The sequence below is a fragment of the Marmota monax genome, unplaced genomic scaffold (genome assembly GCF_021218885.2).
Source record: "Marmota monax isolate L192 unplaced genomic scaffold, Marmota_monax_Labrador192_F-V1.1 WCK01_AAM20220418_F8-fsc00190, whole genome shotgun sequence".
Lineage (NCBI taxonomy): Eukaryota > Metazoa > Chordata > Mammalia > Rodentia > Sciuridae > Marmota > Marmota monax.
This window is the reverse complement of record NW_026693010.1, coordinates 1,781,625-1,797,460: the sequence shown is the minus strand read 5'-3', so window position 1 is coordinate 1,797,460 and position 15,836 is coordinate 1,781,625. Positions and strand designations below refer to the sequence as shown.

The 15,836-nt window shown below is 38.7% G+C and overlaps 1 protein-coding gene across 5 annotated transcripts in view; it reads left to right on the top strand.

The window, feature by feature from the left end:
* The window catches only part of Ppp1r13b (protein phosphatase 1 regulatory subunit 13B), a 77,878-nt gene that overhangs the window by 27,346 nt on the left and 34,696 nt on the right, over positions 1 to 15,836 (top strand). For 4 of the 5 annotated variants that reach the window (XM_046453031.2, XM_058582244.1, XM_046453033.1 and 1 more), the window contains exons 2-4: positions 420 to 567; positions 8,569 to 8,688; positions 14,477 to 14,553. In XM_046453031.2, coding sequence (XP_046308987.1) covers positions 420 to 567; positions 8,569 to 8,688; positions 14,477 to 14,553 — 345 coding nt within the window. The remainder of the gene's footprint in view (positions 1 to 419; positions 568 to 8,568; positions 8,689 to 14,476; positions 14,554 to 15,836) is intronic. The other variant, XM_046453034.1, reaches the window with a different exon arrangement.

The window sequence follows — 15,836 nt, the reverse complement described above, 5'->3', positions numbered from 1 at the left end:
TTATTTTTTTTCCATGTGGATATTTTAGTTGTTCAAACATCCATCATTCATTGTATCATCTTTTCCCCTTGATTTTGAGGCACCTCCTTCGTCTTTTGTCATTTTTTTCCGTATGGAATTGTGTCTGTGGGACATCAGTTTGTCCCATTGATCTATTTGTGTGCTACTGTGATATGGCTTCGAGGCTGTATAACACCTGGCAATACTAGTTCTTTGCTAATGTTATTCTTTTTTGGCATTTTCCTGATTTATCTTACTTTCTTAAATTTTTTACATGAACTTTAAAGTCAATTTATCTATTTCCAGAAAGTAATCCTGCAAGCATTTGGTAAGGGAGGTGTTAGAGGGATCATTTTAAATTTACTTAATCTCTTCATAACAAGTAAGCTAAATTGGAGTTTTGATCTCTTCTCTTACAGATGATATTAACCGTGTTCTTGAGCAACAATGAACAGATTTTAACAGAAGTTCCTGTAACACCAGAAACAACCTGTCGAGATGTTGTAGAATTTTGCAAGGAGCCTGGAGAAGGCAGTTGTCATTTAGCTGAAGTGTGGAGGGGAAATGGTATGTATTATGTTTTATAAGAATGAGAATGTTGTCACTTAGTTGTATGAGGTGATAAGGAGTTGAGTAATTAATATAAAAACAGTTATATTACATGAGGGTAGGGTTTTATAAAATGGTATTTGTTAAAAAGCAAGGTGTGATTTGACTCTTACCATAACCATTTAAGATAAGCAGGGAGGGTAGATCTAGCTTTTTGTAAGATGTCTTTTCCTTTCCCCATCAACCAAATGAGAAGACCCTGGTCCTCTTGAGCCTTCATTGTCATAACACATGTCAGGTTGGTCAGTGACTCTTCTTTTCTCTTCTGATAATGTCATGGAGGCACTAGCCTTGTGTTCCCTCACTTGAGGAACTTTGTAAATGGTGTGTCTTCCCTAAATATTACTAAATTGAGAAAGGTAAAATCCTGATTCATGTTGAAAGAAATTGTCAACAAGCAGGGCAGAGAAGATCCATGTAGGTAATATGATTAGCAAGCACCAGAAATTCTGCAAAATAGTTTGCACTGTAAAGAAGGGGTTGAATTTGGATAGGATAGTCTATCCCAGATAGCGGAAGTAATGCAAATGAAGAAAAGACGGGAACAGAATATGGTGTGCTGCCAAGACAGCTAAGACCAGGAAGGTTGGCAGCAGGCAGAGGCTGGAGCAGCTCGTTATACCAGACCTTCAGCACTGCAGAGTGGTGTGGCTTTTTCTCAGCAGAAGGAATTCGTATGGATTTTAATTAAGGAATGACATTCTAAAAATAATGTTGGTCAATAAACAATGAGCCTGAAAAAAGTACCATGCACATGGGTCTGTGTTAGACAGTGAGAGAATGATCAACTGGAACATGCTGAGTTTGAGGTGATGAGAGATGTAAAAAAATGAAAGTGTCTAAAAGACACTTAGAGATAATCAAGTCTTAGCATTTTTTTCAACAGCCTTTTTGAGATGTAATTCACCTACCATACAGTTCACCCATTTAAAGCATACAGTTCAGAGGTTTTATTATATTTACAGAGTGTGCAACAATCATCACAGTTATTTCTAGATTATTATCCTTGCCACCAAAAGAAAAAAAGAAACTCCTTACCCATTAGCAGTGACTGACTCCCTTTCCTTTTGACCCCCTCATCTGTCGGTAAACACTAATGTACTTTCTGTAGATTTGCCTATTCTAGACCTTTCATACAAAAAGAATCATATAATACAATCCTTTTTAGATTGGCTATTTACTCAGCTTAGTGTTTTTGAGGTTCATTCATGTTGAAGCACATATCAGTAATTCATTACTTCTTGTGGCTGAATGTTCCACTGTATGGATATATTACATTTTCCTTATCAATTGGATGGGGAGTTACTTATTCGGTTGATAGACATTGGAGTTATTTCCTTTTCAGGGGTGTGTTCTATGAATGATGCTCTGTGAACTTTTTTTTTTTTTGGTACTGGGAATTGAATATTCAGGGGCATTCAACCACTTATCCACATCCTCAGCCATATTTTATATTTTATTTAGAGATAGGGTCTCACTGAGTTGCTTGACTTAGAACTCACGATCCTAATGTCTCAGCCTCTGGGATTACAGACATGCGTCACCATGCCTGGCTGCTCTGTGACAAAACGCAAGTTTTTGTGTGGATATTTTATCACATTTCTTAGTTACATACCTAGGCCTAAGTCACCTTGCTAGGGCTTACGGTAATTCAGTGTTTAACCTTTTCAGGGACTGACAAACTGTTTTCCGAAGCAACTGTACTATTTTATTCCAGCATCAGTGTATGAGGATTCTAATTTTTCCACATTTTTGTCAACACTTCATATTGTCTGTTAGATTTCAGCCATCTGACTGGATAAGAAGTGGTATCATGGGTTGAGATTGTGGCTCAGCGGTAGAGTGCTCACCTCGCACAGGTGGGACCCGGGTTCGATCCTCAGCACCACATAAAAATAAAGGCATTGTGTTGTGTCCATCTACACCTAAAAAATAAATAAATATTTTTTTAAAAAGAAAATTTAAAAAAAAGAAGTATCCTTGTGGTTTTGGTTTGCATTTCCTTAATGATGAATGATGTTGAACATCTTTCATGTTGTATTGGTCATTCCACATCTTCTCTGGATAAATGTCTATTCATACCTTTTGCATGCGTGTGTGCGGGCGTGCTAGGGTGTGTGTGTGTGTGTGTGTAGATAGACACAATGCCTTTATTATTTTTATGTGGTGCTGAGTATCTAACCCAGTGCCTCATACATGTGAGGCAAGTGCTGTACCACTGAGTCACAGCCCCAGCCCAACCTTTTAATTTTTTATTATTTTGAGACAGGGTCTCACTAAGCTGGCCCCTTATTTGCTGTTCTCTGGCCTCAGTATTCCAAGTAGCTGCGCATCACACCTGGAAACTTTTGTCTCTTTTTAAGTTGGGGTATTTATCCTTTTTTCTTTTCTTTTTTCTTACTTATTTACATGCTTACTTACTATTTGTGGTAATGGGTATTGAACCCAGGGATGCTCTATCACTGTGTTATATCCCCAACCCTTTTTAGTTTTAATTTCGAGATAGATTCTTGCTAAGTTGCCAAGGCTGGCCTGGAACTTGGATCCTCCTGACCTAGCCTCCCAAGTAGCTGGGATTACAGGTAGGGTATTTGGTTTTTTGTTATTAAATTGTATGAGCTCTTTATATATACTAGATACCCGTCCCTTATAAGGAATATGACATGGAACTATTTTCTCCCAAAGTCCTATGCTTTTAATGTTATCCTTAGAAGTCAGAGTAAAATCTTCAAGGTTAGATTGAGTGAAACTTGACTTTAGTAAACATTGGATTCTTACTTAACTATTAGGATAAATGTCCATTATATAAGGAAGAGGACAGGTCCTCAATTGTCAACCTGATGATAGCCACAGGAAGGGAGATAGTAAGTAGAATTAGTGTTTTCTAGGAGACCAGTGTTAGAACCTGATTATTCCATCCTCTGGACTCTTAGCACTCTGTCACTTCTGATTCTTTTTATCTGTCTCCCTCTTCTCTCTTACTTAGCTTGAAAAGAAGTAAAATTTTGCAAAGGTACCATAGCCTCCAGTGGTCCATGGCTACCCAGGAATGCTCATCTCCCTGATGCAAACTCTTTGATTGGTGCCATTCTTATCTCCAAGCCTATCTCAAACCCTTGGTTTTACTGCAGCAGGGATAAGGACTGCTATCTGAAGTACCAAGGGTCACTGCACATCTATTGGCTATGCTCTTTACATTGTATATAACATTTCCTAGGAGCTTGACTAACTTCTATTCATTCTTTGCTTCTCATCTCTTCTTTGACTTTCAGAGGATGTTAGTTATCTCTCCCCTGTGCTCCAATACTGTCATGGTATTTATTAAACAATTATTTATAAATTAAACCTCATCTTTTGTTGAACTAAAATTTTTGAAGGCAGGAACTTCTCTGTTCACCATCATATCCCCAGTGCCCAGCCTAGTGCTCATAATAGGCATTAGGAAATACTTGAGTCATTGAGTGAAATGAGGAAGAAAAAGATTTTCTAATAAGTACAATTCAAAGGGAGGGGAAAGCTCTACCAGCCTTTCTCAATTTTAACTTGGAGGAATCCTAAAAGTAATTTTCAGGCTTCATATGATCAATATGTCATAGATATAGTAGTCCAGTATTTTTTTTTTTTTTAAAGAGCTTTGTCTTGGCTCATGATTCTGGAGGTCCAAGATCGAGGGACTGTAACTTGATGGAGAGACCTGAGGCAGTGCAGGGTATCACGTAGTGAGAAACAGTGCACCTGTGTACTTGTCTGTTTTTTGGTGCTGGGTGTTGAACCCTGGACCTCATGCATGCTAGGCAAGTCCTCTACCACTGAGCTATATCCCCAGCCCATTGGTGGTGTTTTTGTTTTTGTTTTTTTAATATTTGTTTTTTAGTTGTAGATGGACAAATACCTTTATTTTGTTTATTTATTCTTATGTGGTGCTGAGGATTGAACTCAGGGCCCCCTGCATGCTAGGCAAGTGCTCTACCACTGAGCCCCAACCCCAGTCCCCATCGGTGGTTTTCTTGAGTATTGGGAATTGAATCCAGGGGTACTTTACTACTGAGCCATATTCCCAGTCCTTTTTATTTGTTTTATTTTGAGACAGGAGCTCACTAAGTTGCCAAGGCTGGCATTGAACTTGTGATCCTCTTGTCTAGTTTCCTAAACCACTGGGATTATAGTAATGCACCCCATGTCTAGCCCATCACTGCTTTTGAGTAGAGACCATTTCTCTGTAAATCTTGTGTTTGTTTACTAAGGCTGCCATATCAAAGTACCATAGGCTGCATAGCTTACACAACAATTTTTTTTTTTTTTTTTTTTTTTTTTTTTTTTACAATTTCAGAGGCTAGGAGTCTGAAATCAAGGTTTTAGCAGGCTTAGTTTCTTCTGAGGCTTTTCTCCTTGACTTGTAGGTGTGTCTCCTCCTCCCTGTGTCCTCAAGTGGTTTCTTTTCATCTCTAAAGGACACTGGTGATGTTGGGTTAGATTGGATTAGGGTTCACCCAAATGACCTTATTTAACTTATTACCTCTTATAAAGACCTTATCAGTAAATGCAGTCACATTCTGAGGTACTGGAGGGTAGGACCTCAACATCTGGATTTAGGAGGGATACAGCTTAGCCTGTAACAGTGTTAATTTGGCCAGTTTATCATCCTACTCTTTCTGTGGTTCCCTGCCCTACACAGGTGTCAACCCCAATGCAGATCTGTGATGTGATAGAACCTTTTGTCTTCTCATTTGTTACATTTCCTCCTTGATTTTTTTTCACCTTATACAAGAATGTCTAAAAATTTTATCATAGATTCCCACTTTATAAGATGTTAATGAAGAATATTTTATATATTATAATATGTATAAGGTAGATTTTTTCACTTTAAAATGAAAATAATGTTAATTAATTAGACAACCTTTTTTTTTTAATATTTATATTTTAGGTGTAGATGGACACAACACAATGCCTTTATTTTTATGTGGTGCTGAGAATCAAACCTGGGTCCCGCCCTTGCTAGGCGAGCGCTCTACCGCTGAGCCACAATCCCAGCCCTTAGACAACCATGTTTTAAAAATATGTTTAGCTGTAGATGGGCACAATACCTTTATTTTATTTATTTATTTTTATATAGTGCTGAGGATCAAACCTGGTGCCTCACACGGGCTAGGCAAGTGTTCTACCATTCTTATAATTTAAAAAATAGTGAAGCTTAGCTTACTTTTCTTGAAATTAATCTTTCCTTCTAAAAATTTTATAAATTCATAAAGTGAGACCAATAAATTTCTCTTAAATAACTGGGTTAAGACAAAATGGAATTTAATTTTTATTGAGTTATGTTCAACTTGGAAGATTTAAATAAAACTTGTATATAGATTTTGTGTGTGTTTGTGTGTGTGTGTGTGTGTGTGTGTGTGTGGTGTTGGGGATTGAACCCAGGAACTTGTGTATGCGGGGAAAACACTCTACGAACTGAGCTATATTCCCCAGCCCCTATTGATAATGTCAATTAGTAAAGCAACCAAAAATAAACCTAAAACCATAATTCAAAGCAATAAGAATAAAAATATGGCCTCAGACACAATTTTATGCTAAACTAAGGGACATGGTTAGATTAAATACAGGCCATGCTGTTGAAAAAGGTAAATACACATGTATTTTAAAAATCATTTTATAGGCCTATATATATGAATTGTATTACTTTTGAAACTAAAAATATATAGAATGAAATTCACCTCCTGAATATTTCAACCCATGCTTGTTTTGTTTTTATTTTTGTTTTCTGTATAAATACTCAATTCTGAGTTGAACTTGAGCTTAGCACACATGGGTTCAGCCAGACTGTTGCTTTAGCGACACAGCCTGCCTGCATTTGTAAGACCACAGCAGCAGCCATATTCACAGTGCGTGTTGCATGTCTGCAAATGGCACGGCTTTCCTTATGGGAATTAGACTGGACCTAGGAGTAGAGCAGGAAGTCACACCTTGAATGTGTGAGTAGATTGCAGCTGATAAGTTTTTTCTCTTCTCTACACATGAAGTTCTCAGAATGACCCAAAGATTTAGAGGAAGGGTCTCTTGCTCAACCACACACTTGTGTTGAAAGGAAGGAAGCACTGTCCTTTGTGCTTAAGCTCTCCCAGGTGGTTTCCTAAGCCTCAGGGCTGCTGAGCTTTAAAGTGCTTCCTCACTTTTAAGCATAAGCAGAAGTGGTGATGTGCCTTGAATTCCTTTTATATCTTTAAGATAAAAGTCACATATGCTAACATGACTGTGTGAACATATATAATTTAGCAGTTTTCAGTGCAGTCACTATGTTGTACAAACATCATCAAACTCTGTGCCTCCACATCCTCCTCCCCCACTCTCTGGCAACACTGTCCTGTACTAACAGTATGTGTTTGACCATTCCGGGTACTGAATATAAGTGGAATCATATAATATGTGGCCTTTTTGGTCTGGCTTCTTTAACCTAGCAAGTTTTTCAAGGTTCATCCATGTGGTAGCATATATCAGTACTTCATTCTTTTTATGGCTGAATCGTATTCCATTGTTTGTTGTACTTTGTTTATCCATTCATAAGTTACTGGGTATTTTGATTGTATCTTAGTCCTTTTAGGCTGCTATAGCAAAATACCTGAGACTGGGTAATTTATAAACAGCAAATTTTTTGCTCAAAATTCTGGAGGCTGGGAAGTCCAAAATAAGAGAGAGCATGGGTTTAATCCCAGCACTGCTAAAAGAAAATAAAAGAAAGAAAGGGCCAGGTGTAGTGACGCACACCTACAATCCCAGTGTCTCATGGGGCTAAGGCAGGAGGATCATGAGTTCAAAGCCAGCCTCAGTAAAAGTGAGGCACTAAGCAACTCAGTGAGATGCTTTCTCTTAAAAAAAAAAAAGAAAGAAAGAAAATAAGGTTGGGGATGTTGCTCAGTGAGTTCAATCCCTGAGTTCAATCCTTGGTATACATACACACACACACACACACACACACACACACACACACACACATACACATAAAAATCTCAACAAAAATCAAAATGAAAGTTTATTGTCAATATGTATAACAAGCCCAGGATTAGTTTCCAGAGCATAAAGAAGTACTTCAAATGGCTAAGAGTCAGACCACCCAGATTTTTTTTTTTTAACTGACTCAGAGTACCTGAGACAGTTCACAGAGAACAGTGGAGTGCATTGTAAACATGCAAATGGTGCTATAAATTTAACAGCTATGTGTGTGCTCTTCTTGAGTCCTTGATACAGAGAGTGATTCTGTGAACAGTATTGGGAATTGAACCCAGAAACCAGGGCCTCACACATCCTAGGGAAAAACTGAGCTACAACCCCAGGCCCTTTTAAATTTTATCTTGAGACAGAGTCTTGCTAAGTTGCTGAGACTAGCCTCAAGATTGAGAGCCTCCTGCCTCAGCCTGCTGTGTAGCTGGAATTACAGGCATGTGCTACCACACTGGGTATGAGCCTTCCTTTTTTAAAAGAAATGTTTGAAATACTTTGAAGTTCTGTAGAATTTGATTTTTATTATTAACTTGGTAAATTTTAGACTCTACAAGTACTGGCAAACATTCACAATAATGTTGCCAGGAAATGCCCTGGTCAGCCTTTGTATAACTGCCCTGTGTAACATTTTAATGAATACCATGGTGAAGGCAATTTGTTGCATTTCTTTGAAGAATGGGAGGCACACTTGCTTTGTGATAAGTAAATATGCTGAAAAGCCTGTTTTCATTGTTCACTATTTAATGTTGCAAAATTACTTTTATGTATCCTTCTTATGTATACATGTTACTACTACTTTCCCATTCACACTCCTGTTGTTACTCATTAAAGTTCAGTGCTTAGAATGTCCTGGATTCTATCATATATGTATATGTGTGTACATGTATACCTCTGTTTAAGTTTCTTTTTACTTTTGGCTAGAGTGGTGTTTCTGGAGTGAGTAAAGTGTGGTCTCTCTCCTAGAGCGTCCTATACCTTTTGACCACATGATGTACGAGCACTTGCAGAAGTGGGGTCCTCGCAGGGAAGAAGTGAAATTTTTTCTTCGACATGAGGACTCCCCAGCCGAGAACAGTGAACAAGGTAGATAAATACTTTCTTCCTCATTTGCTAACTTTTGCCATATAAGTTAATTTCAGAAAAATTGGAATAAATGCTAAAGTAAGTCATTCACACTTTTTTTTTTTGACCCTTTCACTTACAAGGGTGGTGAGAGGGAGAGTTAGTATTTCATGTTTTTTAAAATTCTGTTATTGCAGGTTAAAACCGATTTCCTTCTCAGGACTCTAAATTGGTCAGATAATGCACTCAAATATATAAAAGGACGTAGTGTGTAATGGAATTATTTTTAATAAGTACCAAATGGGCCAAAATATCTAGATTTTAAAATAAAGCCATGAGGGCTGGGGATGTGGCTCAAGTGGTAGCATGCGCGCCTAGCATGCGTGAGGCACTGGGTTCGATTCTCAGCACCACATAAAAATAAAATAAAGATATTGTGTCCACCTAAAAACTAAAAAATAAATATTTTTTAAAAAATAAAGCCATGAAATGAGTAGAAAAAGTTCTGAGGAAAATTTTTATTTTTAGATTGAACTAAGCCTAAGTGTAGCATTAAACCATAAAGACAAGACTGAGAAATGAATTATTTAAAACAAAATAAAAAAGACTGCCCAACCATAACCATCCTGAGCAAAGTCAGAAGACAATTTATGAGCTGGGAAACAGCATGTATACCTCATATTGCAGAGGTCTGCTTTCCTTTCCTTGTAAAGAATTCCTAAAAATAGGGGGCTAGGGTTGTGGCTTAGTGGTAATGCTGTCACCTAGCACATGTGAGGCACTGGGTTCAATTCTCAGCACCACATAAAAATAAATACATAAAATAAAGGTATTGTCAATTGATCAACAAATATATGAAAAACTGTTCAATATCTCTAGTAATTAGAGAAATGCAAATCAAAACTACTCTAAGATTTCATCTTACTTTTGTTAGAATGGTAATCATCAAGAATACAGGCAACAATAAATGTTGGCAAAGATGTGGAGAAAAAATTACAGTCATACATTGCTGGTGGGACTGTAGATTGGTGCAACCACTCTGGAAAACAGTATGGAGATTCCTCAGAAAACTGGGAATGGAACCACCATTTGACTTAGCTGTCCCACTCCTTGGTTTATACCCAAAGGACTTAAAATCAGCATACTATAGTGACACAGCCACATCAGTGTTTATAGCAGCTCAATTCACAATAGCTAGACTATGAAACCAACCTACGTGTCCCTTAATAGATGAATGGATAAAGAAAATGTGGTATATATACTCAATGGAATATTACTGGCTTTAAAGAAGAGTGAAATTATGGCATCTGCCAGTAAATGTTTGGAGTTGGAGAATATCACGCTAAGTGAAATAAGCCAATCCCACAAAACCAAAGGCTGAATGTTTTCTTTAATATGTGGATGCTAATTCACAATAAAGTGGGGGGGGGGCACTAGGGAGGAATAGTGTTTTCATAGATTAGGTAGAGAGAAGTGATGGGAGGGGAAAGGAGAGGATGTGGCGATAGGAAAGATAGTAGAATGAAACAGACATTATTACTCTGTGTATATATGTGACTGCATGACCAATATGATCCTGCTACATGTACACTCAGAAAAATGAGAAATTATATTTCATCTATGTATGATATATCAAAGTGCATAAATGCATTCTAGTGTTATATATAACTAATTAAAACAAATAAACTTTTTTTAAAAAATAAAGGTATTATGTCCATCTACAACTAAAATTTATTAAAAAAAAAAAAGAGTTCCTAAAAATTGATAACATGCCTAAATCTCCAGTTACTGGGGAGACTCAGGCAGGATGATCCCAAATTCCAGGCCCGCCTGGGCAATTTAGCGTGATTGTCTCAAAATAAAAAGGAGTGGGAATATGGCTCTGTGGTAGAGCACTTGCCTAACATGTATAAGGCGCTGAGTTCAATCCCAAGAATCAAGGGAGAAAAAAACTGAAAAGAATGGGGAAAATACACACAGAGTTCACAGAAAAGGAAATACACATTGCCCTAGAATGTGTGAAAAGATGTCATACTCCTAATTTAAAAATGCAGGGACAGCTGTACTGAGATGCTCTTGTTTTACCTGTCATGGTGGCAAGGCTCAGCACGGTTGCTAGCTAGCACATGTTGATGGTGCAGGCCCTGTTCAGCAGTGCTGGGGCACAGCAATGCTCTGCAGCACTGCATACAGAGAAACCCTGTGCCCTGGCTTGGGCCCTCCTGGAGATGTGCTCAGGGACCAGAGTATGGTGCAAAACCCGTGCTACCTTTTCTGTGACCTTGAAAAGAACAGCTTTGTGTTTGTGTGTGGATGTATAAAGTGCCTTTTCTATATCTATATAAAAGGAAATTGTGCCCCTTGGTCTAGCTGATCTCTGCTTTAAAATCATCTCCCTGTGGCTGTAAGCACTGCTGACTTTACAGAACACTGTCACATCTGTATTTTCCTCCACTGCTTCTGGTCATCTGGAGTCAGGCCCCCAAGGCTCTGGGCAAGGGCCTTCCTCTGTGGGAAAGTTGTCCTGAGAAGCTTTGCTAGCTCACAGTGGAATGGCTGCTCTAGCACTAAGGGTTTATTTTAATTCTACTTGAGCATTCTAGATATCTGTACCCTCCCTTCCTTAGCTATACTTAAATAAAAAGTTTTATTTCTCACTTTTATTGATGTGTAATTTCTGTATGTAAACCTTAATGCCCCAGAAAAGGGTTATTTTTTCACTCCCTCTGCTGCTCAGTCTAGGTGTGGAGATGATAGTACACTCTAGAGAAGGGCCCTACCCAATGTATTTTGTCACCATCTCAAGTTCAGGTCATGATAAATCTTGAGACTCAAAAAGATCTTCAAACTGCTGCTGGACAACTTAATTTGATTATACACATACCTATATGTGTGGGGACTGGGCCCCGAGGTGCTGAGATCCGTGTGCCATCGAGTCAGACAGAGCATTGAAAAGGATGTGGGCCTTGAGGAAGAGTGGGGCATGAGGGCAGAGCAAAGGCTGTTGCATGCCAGGCAGGGATTATGTGGAGGGCCCCTGAGGGGCCAAGCAAGACTTGGGTGGTGGGGAGCACCCCTTCTTCATCCAGGCTAAATCGGGAGTTTGGTCAGCACTGGAAAAACTGAATTCAGTACTTATCCTTCACACTGCACTACCCGGAACATTGAGTAGAGTGCCTGTCCCTTTGTCAGTGCCCTTCAGATCGGCTTCACTAGCATTTCTAATGTGACCTACCCAGATACCCACCCTCGCTGTCCCTCTCTCTCCTCCAGTCAGGCTGTCTTGCTCATTCATTGTCTTGTGTACCCTGACGCAGAGTCCCAACCACCTGACCCTGCCAGGCTCCACCCTAGGCCTTGTTCCTCTGCCAGTGCCAAGATGTGTTCCACCCCTCAGCTGAGGAGCATCTGGCAGGGAGAACAGCTCACACACCATGTTGCCTCTGCCCTGGCCCACTCTGCTGTGCTCATGACTTGTCTCCCCAGCTTATGTTCTAAAGCCACATTTGGGACTCAAGACTTGTGCTTCCTGCTGAGGGCAAGGCAGTTGTCTCTGATTGGTGTTAATTAAGAAAAATCTCAAGTGAATGTTGCATAGAACTATAGGAATCAAAAGAAGTAAGAGACAACTCTTAACTTGAAGGTTGGGGACTCTGTTTAGAAGTCAGAGGAGAATGTAGAGGACTTTACTTCAACTCCCCTTTACACTTGGGAAGCAGAAGCACAGAGCGGTGAAGTGAGGGCCACCTATCCAGCCAACCAGAGCCAGGAGGTGTGTGATGGAGGTAGGATCGAGAGCACGTGGGTTTCCACCTGGGCCTCCTGGTGGGACCTTGACAGATGATTTCTCACGCCTGTGCCTCAGTTTCCTCATCTGTAGGGTGCACAGGGCCCACAGAGTTGTGCAGAGGTTAAGAGAGGTACTGTGAGTGCATAGAGGGCTGTCAGCTTGTTATTATTTTCTGACTCTGAAATGTAAGATTATATTAAGTTTCTGCTTTACCATCAAGGATTAAGTGGCACTTGGTATAGTTTAGTGCTGTATATTTATAGTGTTCTAATTTCTTGTTAGTTTACTCTTTGGAAGAGGAATAGTATTAAATTACCCTGAATTTCTTGTTCCTTAAAAATACTAAGAAAAATAAAAATTTAAAGTGTAAACTGATAAACACCATAGCTTTTGTAATCGCTTATCATTATTGTCCCCCAAGGAAGATTTTTTGGATATTATGTTCTTTTTTTTAATCATTTTTATAATTTGTTCAGAGATATGAAATTAAGGAGTCATTTAAAATAAAAACATCTGATAAACATAAGGAATCCTCTAATATTTGGAATCCACAAGATTCCAGTTCTCCTGTGTGACTCTCCACATGTGAACATTTCTATGATTAGATATGTGGATGTTGGGTTCTTGTCCTTCCTTCTCCCTCCATTAGCTATACTGTTTATACATTTATGTACTATATATCTTTGCTTTGTACATAAAGAGTGAGGTTTTTTTTAACCCCTTAAGCACCAGCTTCTGCCCTGTGGGGCACTGTCATCACCATTTTGAGAATACATGGTTTAATGAAACCATACATCCAAAATATGAATTTTGTTTACACTTTTCAAAGTAGGCAAGGAATAAAAGGGAAACATTTTTAAACATTAGGCCATGACCCTTAGGTCATGTGTTCTTGGGTATTAAAATAGCTCTGGGCTTGACTCTTCTTTATGGCACCAACTGCAAACCAGGTGGTCAGGCAGGAGCAGCCCTGCAGCACCTCAGAGACCCAGGGTCTGCTCTGCAGAGCCACATACTGCAGCATCCTCACTATGCTTTACCTTTTTCAATAAGATGCCAGAACAAATAGGGAATTTTTCCAGTTTAAATTGATGCCTTTTTTTAAACAAAAAATTTAATTTTTACAGAACAAAGGGAGATTCATGACATTGTCAGATTGGCGAGGGTATACCATCTCAGTTTTAACCCAGTAAGTGTAGGTGAGTTTTTTTGCATCCATTTTTTCATTAGTGGATAATAAATTCTGTTTTAGTGTCTTTCTGAAATATAAAAGCCTTTTTTGAAAATTTATTTTATACTGTGGTAAAATATACTTAACCCCAAATTTACCATCTTTGCCATTTTAAGTGTTAGAAACCTTTTGACAAGTCAGTTTCAAGATTGAGATAGAATGTAAAAAGAAAGGATTCCATTTAATAATTTTATGTTGGTTTTTGTTGTTGTTGTTTTTGTTTGGTACTGAGGACTTAACCACTGAGCCACATCCTTAGCCCTTTTTATTTTTTATTTTGAGACAAGATTTTACTGAGTTGTTTATTAGGGTCTCAATAAGTTGCTGAGGCTTACCTTGAACTCAAGATTCTCCTGCCTTGGCCTCCGGAGTTGCTGAGATTATAGGCATGCGCCATTGTACCTGGCTAAACAATTTTATGAAAGATGAATGTGGAACAGTTTTTCAGCTGTGCTTTTTTGGGGGATGGGTACTGGGCATTGAACCCAGATTGTTTTACCACTGAGCTATATCACTAGTGCTTTTTGTTTATTTATTTTTATTTTGAGATAGGGGCTCCTTAAGTTGCTGAGACAGGCTTTGAATTTGCGATTCTCCTGCCTCAGCCTCCAGAGTGGCCTGGATTACAGGCATGCACCACCGTGCCTGGCTCAACTGAACTAAGTCTTGACTTTGTCAACTTGGCATTTTAGATTTGTGTTCAATAAGTATTTAAATAGAGAAATTGGAGAATATTGTTTTTTTTCTTATATGCATGTTAGTAAGTCTGGTTCTTTCATTTCTTTTAGGTAGCCGTCAGACCCAAGAGCAAAGAACTCAGAGAAATGTAATAAATGTACCTGGAGAAAAACGCACTGAAAATGGGGTAAGTCATGGTGAACTGTATTTTTTTTTTTTTTTTGGTACTGGGGATTGACCCAGGGGCACTCAACTACCAAGCCACATCCCAGCCCTTTTTTGTATTTTATTTCAAGATAGCGTTACTCACCGAGTTGCTTAGGATCTCACTAATTTGCTGAGGCTGGCTTTAAACTTGCAATTCTTCTGCCTCAGCCTCCCAAGCCACTGGAATTATATGTATATCCCACTGCACCCCGCTGAATTGAATTTTTTTAAAGTGGCTATTATAGAATCTAATGGATTTTTTTTTCCTTTTGGAGGGTGCTGGGATGAAACTCAGGGCCTCACATGTCTAGACAAGCTGTCTACCACTGACTGTATTCCTAACCCCAGCAACTAACGAATTTAGGTTGTAATTGATTTTTATTATTTTATTTTATTTTTAATATTTATTTTTTAGTTGTAGGTGGACACAATATCTTTATTTCATTTTTATGTGGTATTGAGGATCGAACTCAGTGCCTTACGTGTGCTAGGCAAGTGCTCTGCCTCTGAGCCACAACCCCAGTCCCTATAATTTATTTTTAAAGAATTATTTGAGGGAATAGAAATTCTCATTTCCATTAAGGATTTAAAAATATTTTATGAAATTATAAAGAAGCAGTCCCTAAGTGATTTTTGCCTGTCTACACTGTGATTCATAATGCAGACAGAGTCTCCACCAGAGCAGAACCCTCTGTCTTCCTTCCACATGCTACCCACTCCCCATCCTAGAGCAGTAGACATGTGCCTGATGTCTATAGAGGAGCAGAGGGGTTTCTGAATTAGTTGTCAAGTGGCATTCTTACTTCATGTCTTCAATGTTGACAAGATGGGTAGTGAGTGAAGTCTTCTGAACAGCTGGCTCAGAGAGAGGTGTCTTCCTTTGTCACTCTGGTGCAGAGGTGATGAGCAGGGTAAATGTTGGTTATTGGTGAGGAAGAAAATGGAGAGTTACCCAGGCTTGGTGGTGCTTGCCTGTAACCCTAGCTACTCGGAAGACTGAGGCAAAGAGGATCTTAAATTCCTGGTCATCTTATGCAACTTAATGAGACCCTGTCTCAAAATAAAAAAAATAAAAAGTGGTGGGGGCATAGCCCACCCCTGGGTTCAATTCCCAGTACTATACAAGAACAAGCAAAGAAAAAAAGAACAAGAAAGGAGAGCCTTTTTAAGGATGTGCATTGAAGGAAAGAGCAAGTAGGAAATTTTAGTAATAACTTTTACAAGTTGTTTAGTAGTTTTGTTATTATACATTTTGCAGATATG